This window comes from Silurus aristotelis (assembly GCF_946808225.1).
Source record: "Silurus aristotelis genome assembly, chromosome: 2".
NCBI classification, from domain to species: domain Eukaryota; kingdom Metazoa; phylum Chordata; class Actinopteri; order Siluriformes; family Siluridae; genus Silurus; species Silurus aristotelis.
The window spans coordinates 4689290-4704995 of record NC_139575.1 but is presented as its reverse complement, the minus strand read 5'-3'; the positions used below and the strand labels follow the sequence as shown (position 1 = coordinate 4704995).

General features: G+C 36.2%; 1 protein-coding gene across 1 annotated transcript in view; it reads left to right on the top strand.

Moving 5' to 3' along the window:
- LOC310738656 (sorting nexin-6) overlaps positions 1–15328 on the top strand; it is an 18122-nt gene extending 2794 nt beyond the window's left edge. The window contains exons 2-14 of the mRNA XM_083563808.1: positions 1723–1818; positions 2356–2463; positions 3276–3345; positions 6282–6409; positions 7702–7785; positions 7878–7952; positions 8033–8063; positions 8194–8278; positions 9689–9728; positions 10089–10175; positions 10798–10887; positions 12371–12436; positions 15007–15328. Of these exons, the coding sequence (XP_083419934.1) occupies positions 1723–1818; positions 2356–2463; positions 3276–3345; positions 6282–6409; positions 7702–7785; positions 7878–7952; positions 8033–8063; positions 8194–8278; positions 9689–9728; positions 10089–10175; positions 10798–10887; positions 12371–12436; positions 15007–15147 (1101 nt within the window). The 3' untranslated portion in view covers positions 15148–15328. The remainder of the gene's footprint in view (positions 1–1722; positions 1819–2355; positions 2464–3275; positions 3346–6281; positions 6410–7701; positions 7786–7877; positions 7953–8032; positions 8064–8193; positions 8279–9688; positions 9729–10088; positions 10176–10797; positions 10888–12370; positions 12437–15006) is intronic.
- The last annotated feature ends 378 nt before the right edge of the window (positions 15329–15706 follow it).

Here is a 15706-nt window from a genome sequence, read left to right as displayed (position 1 = left end):
GAAGGCAAAACCAGTCGTCCTTCACTCGTATCCCAAATTCAGGATTTGAAATCCTTCAGTTTAAACTGAAAAAGAAATCGCAGTATATAAAGGGAGTTTAAGGTTTTCTTAAAATGTCTTAATTCTTGTTAGACATTACAGAACATATTCAGCTTAAGGGGTGCCAATACTTTTCAAGCCAGTGCTTTCATAAAACGCTTATAAAGAACAATAGATAACCTGTACATTAAATATAAAAAAATTCTATATATTATCCTCTGTGATCACATGTGCTGTCGAGGGTGCCAATAATTCTGAATCTGGCTTTACTGCATGTCCCATTTATGTAGTTAAATGTGTGTGTGTGTGTGTGTGTGTGTGTGTGTGTGTGTGTGTGTGTGTGTGTGTGTGTGTGTGTGTGTGTGTGTAGGTGCATCTTAATAAATGAGAACATCATGGAAAAGTTGATTTATTTCAGTAATTTAATAGAGAAAGTTGAAACTGGTATATTATATAGATTTATCACACACAGTTTCTTTGACAGTGGCCTTCAGCTCATCTGCATTTTTTTGGTCTCTTGTTTCTTATTTTTCTCTTGACAATACTTCATAGATTCTCTATGGGGTTCAGGTCTGGTGAGTTTGCTAGCCAGTCAAGCACACCAACACCATGGTCATTTAACTAACTTGTGATCCTCTTAGCAGTGTGGGCAGGTGCCAAATCCTGCTGGAAGTTAAAATCAGCATCTCTATAAAGCTAGTCAGCAGAAGGAAGCATGAAGCTGACCTTGGACTTGATAAAACACACAGTGGACCAACACCAGCAGATCACATGACTCCCCAAACCACCACTGACTGTGCAAACATTACACTGGACCTCAAGCAACATGGATTCTGTTCCTCTTCTCTCCTCTTCCAGACTCTTGAAGATTTCCAAATAAAATGCAAAATGTAATTTTCTTTTATTCTGAAAAGACGACTTTGGCCCACTAAGCAACAGTCCAGTCCACTTTTTGTTCTTTGCCCAGGTGAGACACCTCTGACGTTGTCTCTGGTTCAGGAGCTGTTCGACACCAGGAATAAGTCAGTTGTAGCCCATGGAGACGTCTGTGTGTGGAGGCTCTTGAAGCACTGACTCCAGCTGCAGTCCACTCTTTGTGAATCTCCACAAATTCTTCAATGGGCTTCATTTCACCTTTTCTACCACATTTTTTCCTTTAATTCAACTTTCAGTTAATGTGATACAGCACTCTGTGAACAGCAGCTTCTTTAGCGATGACCTTTTTTGACCCTCCATGTGCAGGGTGTCAATCATCATCATCATCATCTGGACAACTGTCAAGTCAGCAGTCTTCCACCATGATTGTGTAGCCTGAACCAGACTGAGACACCATTTAAAGCCTCAGGAAACCTTTGCAGGTGTTTGGATTTATTGAGCTGATTAGAGTGCGACACCACGAGTCTCCAATATTGAACTTTTTCCTCAGTATATCCGAATTTTTTGAGATACTGAATTTTGGGTTTTAATTGGCTATAAGCCAAAATTATCCAAATAAAAAGAAATAAACACTTGAAATATATCAGTGTGTGTGTGAGATGAATCTATATAATTGACCAGTTTCACTTTTTGTATTAAATTACTCAAATAGATCAACTTTTTAATGATATTCAAATTAATTGAGTTGCAGAAAAAAAAAATATATACATAATTTGTATTTTTGTATACATCATTGGCTGCCTGTAGGACGAATCTGCGGCGAAGGTGAACGCTAACAGCATCGTGATCGCTGATGTGACGCAGGACGGAGACACGCTGACCTTCGCCGTCACGTCCCAGAAGGTCAGCTGCTCACTTTATGTCTAGTTTACATACCCTATATGGACAAACATATCAGGACCTCTGACTTTTCCAGTCGTATGTGATTCTTCAACCAAACTTTTACCACAGATTTGGACGTCTTTAAATGCATCTGGTAGCATGCAATTTTCCCTTCGCTTGAACTAGGAGACCCAAACCTGTTCCAGCATGATGATGCTGCTTTACATGGTTTGGATGTGTGTGGAAGATCTCCTGCTATAGAGCTCCAACCCTATTAAACACATTTGGGAAGGATTTTCCACCCTGACTGCACCTCAGGCCTCCTCACCTCATCTACATCAGTACCTGACTTTACTAACATCCTTGTGACAATGAATCTCCACAATTTCCCACAAACACACTCCAAAATCTAGTGGAACATCTGGAAAAAGTGGAGGAAATCCATGACAAAAAAAATGGACAAACTGATTTTATAGCCAGATGTCCACAAAATTTGGTCCATATTTGTTAAAAAAACACAGTGTTTTAATTGCCTCTTTTTTCCAAATGCTTTTCCAGCTGAGCAGCAGGAATGGGATCTGCGTCTTCAGGACGTACGATGACTTTGAGTGGCTGCAGCAGAGCCTATTCTCTCAGGACGACGTGGCGGGACTCTACGGCGTGATAGTGCGTGGCATCATTTATTATTTAATATGTACTTTAGGAATGGTCAGATTTACTGATTCTCATCGGTGCAACGGCATAAAAGTTTACGATGTGATGCATCGATTTAAATCAGTGTGCATCAGATACGAGTCGGCGTTTGTATCACAGATTAACATGGCAGAGGTAGAGCTGCATCTCAAAGAACCCCTCAGATTTCAGCAACCATTTTATTAAATGTTCTCAAGGGACATTACTATAGAAATAAAAAGTATATTTTAGAGTAGTCATTGTGCAGCTTGTATTACAGTACAGATTTACTGTCCTCTAAAAACAACTCAACATACAGACATTATTGTCTAAATAACTGGCAACCAAAATAAATACACACTAAGTGATAAAAGTTGTGGGTCATGTAAACATGCAAAACCACATGTCCTGCTATACAAGCTGCACATTGACTACTCTAAAATATATCTGTTTCATTTCTATATTATTGTCCCTTGAGAAGATACATTATAGTGATTACTGAAATGTAAGGGGTGCACTTACTTTTGTGAGATACTGTAATCTTTTTTTTTTTTTTACAAAGGCCTGTTCGTGAAAGAACAGAATGCATCTAAGAAAATGAATGATCCATCTATTTTTTTTTATAAAAATGATCAAAAGATTTTTTTTTCCTTTTCAGTGTTAATTATTTTTTGTTTAATAAATTGGGCAATTCCTGTTTAAATGCATCACCTAGGTCTGATTTTTATAACATTTCCTAAAATAAAAAAAAATAAAAAGGCCATAAAGATTTGAGATGTGATAATTTTTCTGCTTCCTCCCCACAGTTTCCTCCTCTGCCAGCCAAACCTCTGCCTCCCAGCTCACACACTCAGACTAAAGCACTAAAGCAGCTGGGTACGTCTGATCCACACAAAGAAATAAAACATCACCAGCCGGACAACAAATCACCTGTTGGTGGCTGAGTGACTGATTAAACAAGGGGAAAATTCTGATTGGAAGGAGTCTCTTCAACTGAGTGGTATAATGGAGGAGTCTCCTGCTTTTTGTATTCCCTGTACCAGTTTTATTTTAATAATATTCTCATCTACAGGCTGGTACGGGGCGTGTGTGCAGGAATTCTAAATTCTAGCCACAATGAATGAAATCTACACAAAATCTAGTGAAACATCTTCTCAGAAAAGTGGAGCTTATTATAAGAGCACACGGAGAATAGACATTTTTTGTCCATATCGCATGTGTGCTGTCTGAATACTCGATTCTGATTGGCTGGAAGTCGCAGTCAGTTTGATCACAGTTATGAAGACAGACCAATTAAAACTCTTGTAATTAATAGTAATCTGATAGCGCTGCATTATCTCTGGGTGTTGCTTTGCAAACATCAACACCAGCTGTAATTGGTCAATGCTGGGAAGTGATCATGGTGTAAGGTAATAACCACACTCAAATTTTAATCTATTAATCAAGAGGGCAAATGATGGTCTAATTCAGACATGGGCAAACTACGGCACGCCGAACGTGACCAAATTCTATTAAAATAGGTACGGGTAAACATTGTTCAATTTACCTTCCCCCTGTAATGCCCACGTTTCCCCTAAAGATGTCGCACTTCAGCTCCATTGACGTTGTTCGCATGCAATACTCTCTTCTTCTCTTAAAAGAGCTTAAACTGATACTCTTTAGAAACTGCGACAGTTTCTGACAAACACCTCGGATCTATCCTGAGAATTGCCACAACAAAACTTACTCCAGACTTTCATGAACTGACAAAATAAGGAGTTCAACAACACTGTTCCTACTGAAACCGAACTGAACAAAAAAAAGATAAACAAATTGTTGATCTTTTGGCACTTGATGAAACTGAATTTGCCAAATCTCTAATGTTATTTTTTATATATATATATATATATATATATATATATATATATATATATATATATATATATATATATATATATATATATATATATATATATATATATACAGTACAGACTAAAAGTTTGGACACACCTTCTCATTCAAAGAGTTTTCTTTATTTTCATGACTATGAAAATTGTAGATTCACACTGAAGGCATCAAAACTATAAATGAACACATGTGGAATTATATATGGAATTATATACATAACAAAAAAGTGTGAAACAACTGAAAAATGTCATATTGTAGGTTCTTCAAAGTAGCCACCTTTTGCTTTGATTACTGTTTTGCACACTCTTGGCATTCTCTTGATGAGTTTCAAGAGGTAGTCACCTGAAATGGTCTTCCAACAGTCTTGAAGGAGTTCCCCCGAGAGATGCTTGGCACTTGTTGGCCCTTTTGCCTTCACTCTGCGGTCCAGCTCACCCCTAAACCATCTCGATTGGGTTCAGGTCCGGTGACTGTGGAGGCCAGATCATCTGGCGCAGCACCCCATCACTCTCCTTCTTGGTCAAATAGCCCTTGATGCCTTCAGTGTGACTCTACAATTTTCATAGTCATGAAAATAAAGAAAACTCTTTGAATGAGAAGGTGTGTCCAAACTTTTGGTCTGTACTGTATATATATATATATATATATATATATATATATATATATATATATATATATATATATATATATATATATATATAATGACCCGGCCCCTCTGTCAAATTTTAGAACCCATTGTGGCCCGTGAGTCAAAAAGTTTGCCCATCCCTGGTCTAATTGCTTATGCAAATTGATGTGATCAAATAAATTATCTATAAATATTTTTTTCAAAATTCTCAATTTTTTGTGGTAAATTATTCCCTAAGAATCTATAAAATTTTTTTTTTTTTACAATTGAGTCTATTGAAGTGCCTTAAGCATCAAATAAATGTTTTTTAGACTTTTTCTTAATGAGACTTTGAGTTGGAGGGAACAGGTTGATTCAAAAAATCTTTATCTTTCACAATCGTTTTTTTCGGATTACAACCTAATTAAATACAGATACTTCATCTGCTTCTTTTTTCCATACTTTCCTTCTACTTGGTCTTTGACTTTTTATGATATTAAAAGTTTTTCAAATTTGTGTTTTCATGTATAAGAAATATCCTAGCGACATTCCAGAGCGATTTAGAACGTGTTTTATATATTATGCAAATAAGCAAGTTCACTGTCATGTAACAAATACATTTTCAGATTTCTAAAATCCTTCTATCCATCTAGCGAATCTTTTTCTTTAACGTGCTTGAAAAGATGTACAAAGGATCATTTTAGTGTTTCTTAATAATGTTTTTTTCCCTGCATTTTATTTATTATATATATATATATATATATATATATATTTTGTATTTTATTCCTGTGTTTTTTAAACCTTAAATTAGTTTGCAGTCATTTACATTAACATATTATGCTAATTATTATAATTTTTTACTTAATTTTACTAGTTTAGTTCATTAGCTTTTGATTAAGCTCTTTTTGGGTTTTCTGTCTTTCCCTGTATAGCATATGGATTTTACGTTTTTTTCTTGTTTTTTTCATACTATATATTTGATTTATTGTGCAAAATAAATAAATAATACATTAATTTAAAATAATAAATAAATGCATACATACAAACATACATTTAATTTGATAATGAGTGATAATGTGGCTGAGGCGTCATGTACCACCTCATCACTAGCCCTGGATTATTACAGAGATGCTGTGATAGAAAATGAATCAATACCTTCTCCACCAATCAGAATCCAGAATTCAGTAGCACTGTGGTGTATATTTCTTAAACATACAACTGATATACAGCTCATAATGTGGTGGTATCTTTTGTAATGCTGTGTGTGTGTGTGTGTGTGTGTGTGTGTGTGTGTGTGTGTGTGTGTGTGTGTGTGTAGGCTTCTTGGCTCTGGGCAATAAATGGCAGCTCTACTGTAGGGCTTTAGAGTTCTACCTGCAGCAGGTGGCAGCACACAGCATCCTGGGAAAAAGCAAACTGCTTCACAGCTTCCTCAGCAGCACAGAGGTACAGCGTTTTAATCACAACATATCCGGGAAACATCCAGAATCTGACTTTTATACTCCATATGGAGAGTCACACTGTTCTGGGAAGATGTTTCACTAGATTTTGTGGAGATTTGTGCTCATTCAGCCACCAGGGTGTAGGTAAAGGTAATAATGTAGGTGAGGTGAGGAGGCCTGGGGTGCAGTCAGCATTCACATACATCCCAAAGGTGATTAATAGGACTGGAGCCCTGTAGCAGGAGATCTTCCAGTCCAACCATGTAAAGGATATGTTCTTGGAGCTGGATTTGCACATGGTGAAACAGGTTTGGGTCTCCTATTTCAAGTGAGGGGAAAATCCAAAGACTTTTTTTACAAATGTTTAATTTCAGATTTAGGGAAGGATAACTTATGGCTGGAAATCAAAGTCAGGAATCCTAATACACTGTTCCTATAGTTTATATAGTGTGAAATCTAGACTTAAATGCATGAAATAGGGCCAAATCAGGGGGCCACAAACTTTTTTTTTTTAAGGGCCATACATTTTCCTTTCTTTTATGTGAACCAGTTCGGTCTGTAACAGAAAACAACATGGGCCGGAGTGATTTCCAGAATTATTGTGGAGACTTTATTATGATATTAAATATATTTATTATTATTTTGTTTTGCACCATACAGACAAATTAGCATTACTTTTTTATAAATAAATCATCTATTAAAAGAGCTTTATTACTATCATTATGAAATTTTTTCATACTCATCGATTTACTAACTTATGCATATAATTTGTAGTTGAATCCAACAAATAATTATATTATGTTAATAACTAGATCGATTTTACTGATAAAACTGATTAATCAACACATTTAAAATGGATACTGGATAAAAAAAAAAAAAAGAAATATAACACTCCATGTAAAATAGTACTGAACTTTATTACAGTAAAAAAAAAAAAGTACTGAAAGATATGCTCAAGGAAATAAATATGAATATATTAATGAATAAATGTAATTATATAAATAATAAATATAATATAGCTCTTCATGCAGCAGACAACAAATCGCATGTGGTGTCAGTGATTCGCCTCTAGAGGCCGCTCTCGTAATGGCAGATGACAAGAACCCGGAAAAACTATCAGTATGGATTTTTGCCAGCAACCCAGCAATCAACTATCTGTGCCTCAACCTCTATTAATAATTAAGAGGAAATTTTACTTTAAAAGCCAACCTTTATTATCAAATGCAGATATAACATGAAGAAAATATACAATGTATATTATATATTATATGCACTATTTGTCTCACCGTCCCGCAGTCGTCTAGTAAACAACGCAGCAAAAAGGGCATCTTCGACCGCCTCAGTCACGCCATGGAGGAAATGAGGAAGGAAGGTCACAAGGTGTGTATCTGTGGTGTAAAAGAATATGCACCATGTCCTGGTTGTGTGATTAAACCCACAATATGTGTGTTAAATATTCTATCATTCAACAGGATGTGGATGAGTTTTTTCACAATGAGAGAGAAAGCAACATGCATTTGACTGCATTGTTTAAAGCTACAACAGAGGTTTGGCCTTTTTTTTTTCTTCTTTTTTATGATTGATTAGTCTTTTTTATCAGTATTTCATGTCATGTGATTTCTTCTAGAAATTCCTGGATGTTGTGCTGACGAAGCAGAGTAAGACTCGAACTTCCTTTTGCGTAACATGACGTATGATATTGTTTCAGTAGTGCAGTGCAGTATATTTGTGTGTGTGTGTGTGTGTGTGTGTGTGTGTGTGTGTGTGTGTGTGTGTGTGTGTTTGTAGGGCTTGCTTTGGCATGTGGCCATTTCTCCACTTCTTTACATCTCTGTGTTACTCAGGACAATCCATCTGCCATGGCCTTCTCCAAGTGAGTGTGTTCACACTGAGCCTTAATGAGACGCTGATCAGATCGAGATCTGAGTTTTTCTTAGTTGCTTTCGAGCTTTTTCTCAGATGAGAAATGAAATTCACAAAACTACTTGTTCTCACCTCCACACCATGTCGTCACTTGTGCACCTCGTAAAAGGGATTTCTTGTTGCGTTGATCAAATTGCGAATACTTTTGTACAATCATTTAATTGGATTGTACAAGTGTCTGCTGTTTCCTACATTATCAGTTGTTTATGATCAAAGTATATTCTACTGGTTTCACCTGAATAGTTTTAACCCCCAAAAACATCTTAGCATCAGTTCATTGTGTAAGTCATTGAATGCAAAATGGTTAAACCAGTTGTTAAAATCTGTCAGGCTTGAATTTCACTTAAATTATTATACATTTGTTTTTAGTAAATGTGTTGAATTGATGAATTGTGCAGATGAATCTCGAATGTCACTAATGAAGGCGAGTGAAAGGCATCAGATCAACAAATAATCACCCAATTCTCTAAAACAGGTCAAAGGTGAACCTCCAAATGGCAACAGAGTAAAACACAGAATTATAATTTCTGAAAATGGATGAACAACCAGGAAACGAACAATAGAAAATAAAAATTGAAAGGAAATATCAAATGGTTGAAAATAAAAATAGAAAAAAATTTTTTGCTTGCACATAAAAGAAATAAAAATAAATAAATAACTTAGAGAAATCCTGGATGGACTCTCTTTTCTTCTCCCATCACACATTTAACCTGCAATTCTCTGGGAAGTGTGTGGAATGTGGCTGAGTTGAAAGAAATGCCCAGCAGGGAGACGTCTCTTGGCCTATAGTTTCCGCCGCAGAATTAAACATGAAAAAAAAATTATTTTTATCTCGCAATTCTGATTTATTTTTTTTCAAGTAAAAATTGCGAGAAATAACCTTATTATTATTATTATTATTATTATTATTATTATTATTATTATTATTCAGTGGCGGCTTCCATGTTCACTCTTTGGCGTGATAATCCTTTACAATTTGCGTATGTCATAATAGATATGAAAGCCTATAATGTGCTTTGCCAGAAAATGTCACAAATGAGTTATAAACGCAAAATTGCGAATTATAAAGTCAGATTCATATCTCACAATTCAAACTTTTTCTTACAATAACCTTTATTATTATTATTATTCAGTGGCAAAAACAGGCTTCCATACACTTGGCCACAGCAGAGATTTAATATTAAAACTTGCATTTTGATATTGTTTAATAAGCAAAAACAGATTGTGATGTTAATAAAATAAAAAAAACATTAATGTCTTGAAATCTGTGTAATAAAATCCTAAAAAAAAAAACCAAAAAAAATCTAAACATTATATACAGTGTATTAAAGTCACAGATCTTTTCTTTTTTCCCACTCAGGATTTGTGTGAAGCTGTCTGATATAATGGATGCAGTGAAAGTAAGGAAGCATTTGATATCTATACAATTGTGTGAATTTTCTGGGAAGATGTTCCATTAGATTTTGGAGATGTGTGTTTCTGCAGTGCTACACCTGTTTCATGGTTAAAATGAACCCAGACTGACACGTACAATGTAGTAATTGAAGTATAATTAAATGTAATTAAAGTATACTAGTATTTTTCGTAGTCATTTCATTACTTTAAGTCAAGCGAAGAAAAGGATCATCAGATCATCAGATGTAGAGCGAAAGTTTTTATTCTGTCAGCAAATTCGAACTACGTGTAAAACAGAGACTCGCAAGGATCAAGGATTTTTTCATCGATCAACACTTCATGTCTTAATGTCTTTTGTTTTCTAGAGGAATCTCGACAATGTGTCGGAGAACGACGCGTGTACCCTGGGCTTGGGTTTGGATTTCGAGTCTCGCTACCAGGAGGCAAAGAAAGTATGTGTCTGTCAGTGAATTTGCCATGATTTATTGTATATATAAAAGTAACGCACTGAATGATTTGTGCGATTTTACAGGAAAGAAAACACAAACTTTTTTTGTTTGTAATTTGTCTTGAAAATTCTTGAAAAGTCCGTCTCGTAAATGCTTGACATAGAAACTATCTCAGCAATAGAAACCATTTTGCTTTTGAAACCATCTCAGTAATTTAAAAGCAAATCTCTACTAGTATATAAATAGGATACGTTTTTGACCAATCAGAATGCAGAATTCAGACCCAGTGGACATTTAAGGGTTTGAGTTTAAATCTACGACCGCGTTTTAGTACCACGTAATTAAAGACTACGGAATTATAAATACAGAGCGATACGAGAATAAAATGTTAATTACGAGAATAAAGTATAAATAGTATAAAGTAAAAAAAATTAACTATAAAGTTGTAAAAGTGCCGGCGAAAGTTCTGTATCTAAGATTATTCTCATGATCTGAGTTTCCTTTTCTTTTTTTTTTTTTTTTAAACGTGACACTAAAACCCTCTTGTATAAATCCGTTGAAGATTTTATTTTTGTTCAAGCTGTGGGACTTTGAGCACCGTGTGAGATTTGTGTTTTTTTTGTAGGAGATGTTGTTCAGAAGAACCGGTAAACTAGTGGAACTGGAGAACATTATTAAGAATGCAGAAAAAGCCAAATCCAACAAGAAAGCAATCGTGAGTATAACAAAGTACACAATGTTTCGTTAAGTCTCTTTTAATGCAATTTAGAAACTGACTGGAACTTGGAATATATGTTGAAACTATGAAAAGCAAATTTGAGGTCCTGAATCTTCTCAAGTGACATAAAATACACTATATGGACAAATGTCAAGCATAATATTGATATGTGAACATCCCATTACACATTTAGTCCCTATTTGCTGTTTCACTAGATTTTGAAGTGTGCATGTGAAGATTTGTGCTCATTGAGCCACAGGAATGTTAGTAAAGGCAGGTGTAGGTGAGGAGGTCTTGTGTGCAGTCAGCGTTCTAATTCATCCCAAAGGTGTTCAGTAGGGATGGGATCAGAGCTCTATAGCAGGCCACTCAAGATCTTCCTCCCCAAAGCATGTAAACTAGACCTTCATGGAGCTCACTTTGTGCACAGGGGCATCGCCATGCTGGACCAGGTTTGGGTTTCCAAGTTCAAGTGAATGCAAAATTGCATTATAGCGCCATCTAAAGTACAATTGAGTGCCTCCAGTTTCTATACTTTTTGCCAATATAAATATATAAATTAGACGGTGAATCTGTGAATGGGAAAAAAGTCCAAATGTGACAGTTTTGTCACTAGCAGAAGATCTTGTGTAAGACAGAGAACAGGAGAGAAGATGTGATTGGACTGCCTCACCCCCACAGTCAAACATAGAGGTGAAAGCTTAATGGTTTGGGGTTATTTTGGTGCATAAAAGGTTGGAGACTTTTTTCAGGTTAAAGGAACCAACATGGCAACCATTCTCTACTTCAACACCAGGCAATTCCATCTGGACTGCGCTCACTAGAACCCACTTCACCATACGGCAAGGCGATGAGCCGAAGCGTACATCCAAGCTCTTGTTAGCGCGTAAACAGAGAGTACTCTTATAAGAGTAAACAGACATCTGGAGTTATATCTATCACTCTATCATGGAATGACCTGCCGGGTCACCGCACCAAAATCCTATTGAACTGCTTTGGGAGGAACTGGATCACAAGCAATAGTGAAGAACATCTTTGTCAAGATTTACAAAAGTATTTCAGCTGAACGTTTGGGGAAATGAACAGTCTGGAAGCTGAGAGTGTGTTAAGCTGTTCTTCATGCTAAAGGAGCATTTTTTAATGGATTTTTTGTTCATTTGTTTGGTCAAATGAAATCTTCATAGTGCTACATTACCGAGTTTGTTGCGAGGAAACATAGTGTAACATAATGATTTTTGTACAGTAGCTTGTTAGATATTAGACCGTCTGGATAATCTTTGATCATGTACATTTACAAATATCAAGGTTTTTTGCTGTACACAATACATTACACTCGCACTAAAACCATATACAAAACCAGAAGAGCTGGATTTTTTTATGAAATCCTAAGTATTTATTGACTGGAATATATTCATGAACTGCAACTAAAAACTAATAGTTTATCAAATCTATAATAACCCTGCTCTGTGTGATGTTGCAGATGGATGGAGTTCAAAAAGTGACACAGAAGGAGTTCAATCTCATCTCGTCGGTGGCAAAGGAGGAGGTAAAGGATTCATTTCACCATCTAGATATTTAGCTTGTGCTATCAGTCCGGATCGGTCGAGTCCCGGGTTACCAACGACCACCACAGGTATCGTTAACCAACAGGGTACCGGTGTAAATTGAGCTACTGTTGGCTGAAGAAGGAGAAGAAGAGGAGGAAGAAGACGTCTACAGAGACTGCAGGAAAAGGAGAAGTGTAGGAGAGTGGAGGTTTGGGTGGGCACTATAAATGTTGGTACTATGACTGGTAAAGGGAGAGAGATAGCTGATATGATGGAGAGGAGAAAGGTAGATATGTTGTGTGTTCAGGAGACCAAGTGGAAAGAGAGTAAGAGCAGGAACATTGGAGGTGTTTAAACTGTTCTATCATGGTGTGGATGGAAAGAGAAATGGTGTAGGGGTGATTCTGAAGGAAGAGTACAGTAAGAGTGTAGTGGAGGTGAAGAGAGTTTCTGATAGGGTGATGATCGTGAAGGTGGAGGTTGAAGGGATGATGATAAATGTCATCAGTGCTTATAAGTGGGTTGTGAGATGGAGGAGAAGGAAACATTCTGGAGTGAGTTGAATGACGTGGTAGAAGGTGTACCTAAGAATAAAAAGATTGGTGATTGGGGCAGACTTTAATGGGCATGTAGCTGAAGGGAACAGAAGGTGATGAGGAGGTGATGGGTAGGTATGGCCTAAAGGAGAGGAATTTGGAAGGGCAGATGGTGGTAGATTTTGCTAAAAGGATAGACATGGCTGTCGTAAATAGTTATTTTAAGAAGAAGATGGATCATAGGGTGATGTATAAGAGTGGAGGAAGGTGCACACAGGTTCTATGTAGGAGATGCAACCTGAAGGAGATTGGAGACTGTAAGGTGTTGGCAGGGGACAGTGTAGCTAGTCTGCAACGTAAATGTATTTATGTAATGTATGTAAATAAAGAACTGAGACAGGAGGGGAAATTGAATACACAGTGAGAAACTGGAAACTGATCATAATTGTACATAATGGCGACATCTGGTGGTGACAAAAGGATTGTTTGGGTATTTTATTTAAAAACTATTCAAATAAAAAAACATTAACTCTAAATTCCCAGTATAACCACTTTATTGGTGTTCAAAATGTTATAGTTGCGACCACATCCCATGAACTTGTTTGAGGTCATTTTCCAACTGAATTAAAAGAGAAATATAACTTTTAACAGCGCAGAAATCTGTTTTGCTGGTATTGATTCATGAACGTTATTAGCCTATATATACACGAATAATATATATATATATACCTATTGTATAAATATCTATACAAACACAAAACTGATTTGAATTTTTCAACACTATTTTATTAAAGTCAGAGCAGCACAAACTGAATATATCACAAGGATTTCTGAAATAAATAACAAAACCAGCTGAATAATATATTTACAATCAAAAACTAAAGTGGCTTCTGCTGTTGTGTTGAACTTTTAAACATGTTCCTTTCACAGCTGAAGTATGAAAACTATCCACAATGTAGAGCAGAACACCGGGTTAGCTTCTAGCTTCTAGCTCCTCAGGCATGTAGTTTCTGGAGGAGCTTCAACAGATTGGAGTTGCTGTTTATCGCAGTAGATACGAGCTTCGAACCAGAAAGACACAGCTTACATTTGACTTAAAAGTTTTTGTCTTTATACTCAACTAAAGTGAAATAATGAGCATATTTCCACTTTGAAAAACTCGTCTTGCTCTCGCCTCGACTCGCCATTACTGCCGCACAGACCTGAATAAACAGAGACACACCCACATTGCGTCTTCTTCGTGTTTACAGTGGTTCATCCTACAATCCTACAATATGTCGCTGCTGTAAGCAGGTTAGACTGTAATCTACACTTCAGCCCAAATTCATTCATTTAAAAAAGTAACGGGTAACGCACCATACGGTAACGGAGTTACTTTATTACAGTGCCCAACACTGTGTATATACATATATATATATATATATATATATATATATATATATATATATAAAATACACACACACTATATGGCCAAAGTTTTGGGCCACCTGAATTTTCCAGACATATGTGGTTCTTCCTCAAACTGTTACACAAAAGATGAAAGTACACAATTTTATAGAACGTCTTTGGATGTGGTAGCATGGAATTTTTCCTCAACTTAAACCAGAAGACCATAATCCTGTTCTAGCATGATCCATCTATCATGGAGTGGAAGATCTCCTGCTATAGAACTCAAACCCTACTGAACACGTTCGGAATGAATATGAACACTGACTGCACTCCAGGCCTCCTCACCTCATCTACATCATTACCTAAGTTTACTCACACTCTTGTGAACGAGCACAAATCTCCACAAAATCTTGTGGAACATCTTTCCAGAAAAGTGGAGCTTATTTTATCAGTGTATCCCAAATGTGGAATGCGATGTTCAAAAAAGTACATAGCAATCTTATTCAGGTGTCTACAAACCTTTGTCCATTAGGCGTATATTGGTAGGTTTATTTCACCAATCTGTGAACTTCAATTCTGTATGTGTGTGTGAGTTTGATGATTTTTAATCATTGAAACGATTGATGGATGTGGTTATGTTTCAGATTGACTGGTACCATAAAACACGTGTGAGTGTTTTGCGTGGCTTTCTGACCCACTGGTGTGAAAAGCAGCTGGACACGGCCAAGGAATCCGCCGCTCTCTTCTCTCAGCTCCTGGAGGCTTGGAAAGGATTTCCTCTCTAATACACAATGTCTTTCAAATGTCCGACTATTCTCTGTTAAACATCTACAGTACAAGTGGTTGATTTGTCTGAGAGATATTTTTTATCATTATTGGATAATCATGTCTGAAATAGGGCTAAAAAACTATTTTAACATTATACTTTATAATACACAAAAATAAATCCTCAGATTTTCTCTCAACGATTCGGTATGGTCTTTCACAATTGTGATTTCGCAATCACAATTCCAAAAATGTTGTGACAGTGTGTAAAATGTAAATGAAAAAAAAAAAAAAAATTCACAGTAGAACATAGAAACGTTTAACATTTGCCATTTTAATGAAAAAATAAGGTAATTTAAAAAAACTTTGGAAATCATGAACACCACGTCCTCCGGACTAAAGAGGAGAGGGACTATCCGGCTTGTTATCAGCGCTCAGTTCAAAAAGCTGCATCTCTAATAGTATGGGAGTGCATAAGTAACTGTGGAATGGGCAGCTTGAACATTTGGAAAGACTCCATCACTGCTGAATGATATAAGCAGGTTTAGAGCAACAAATGCTTCTATCAAGAAAATTAAT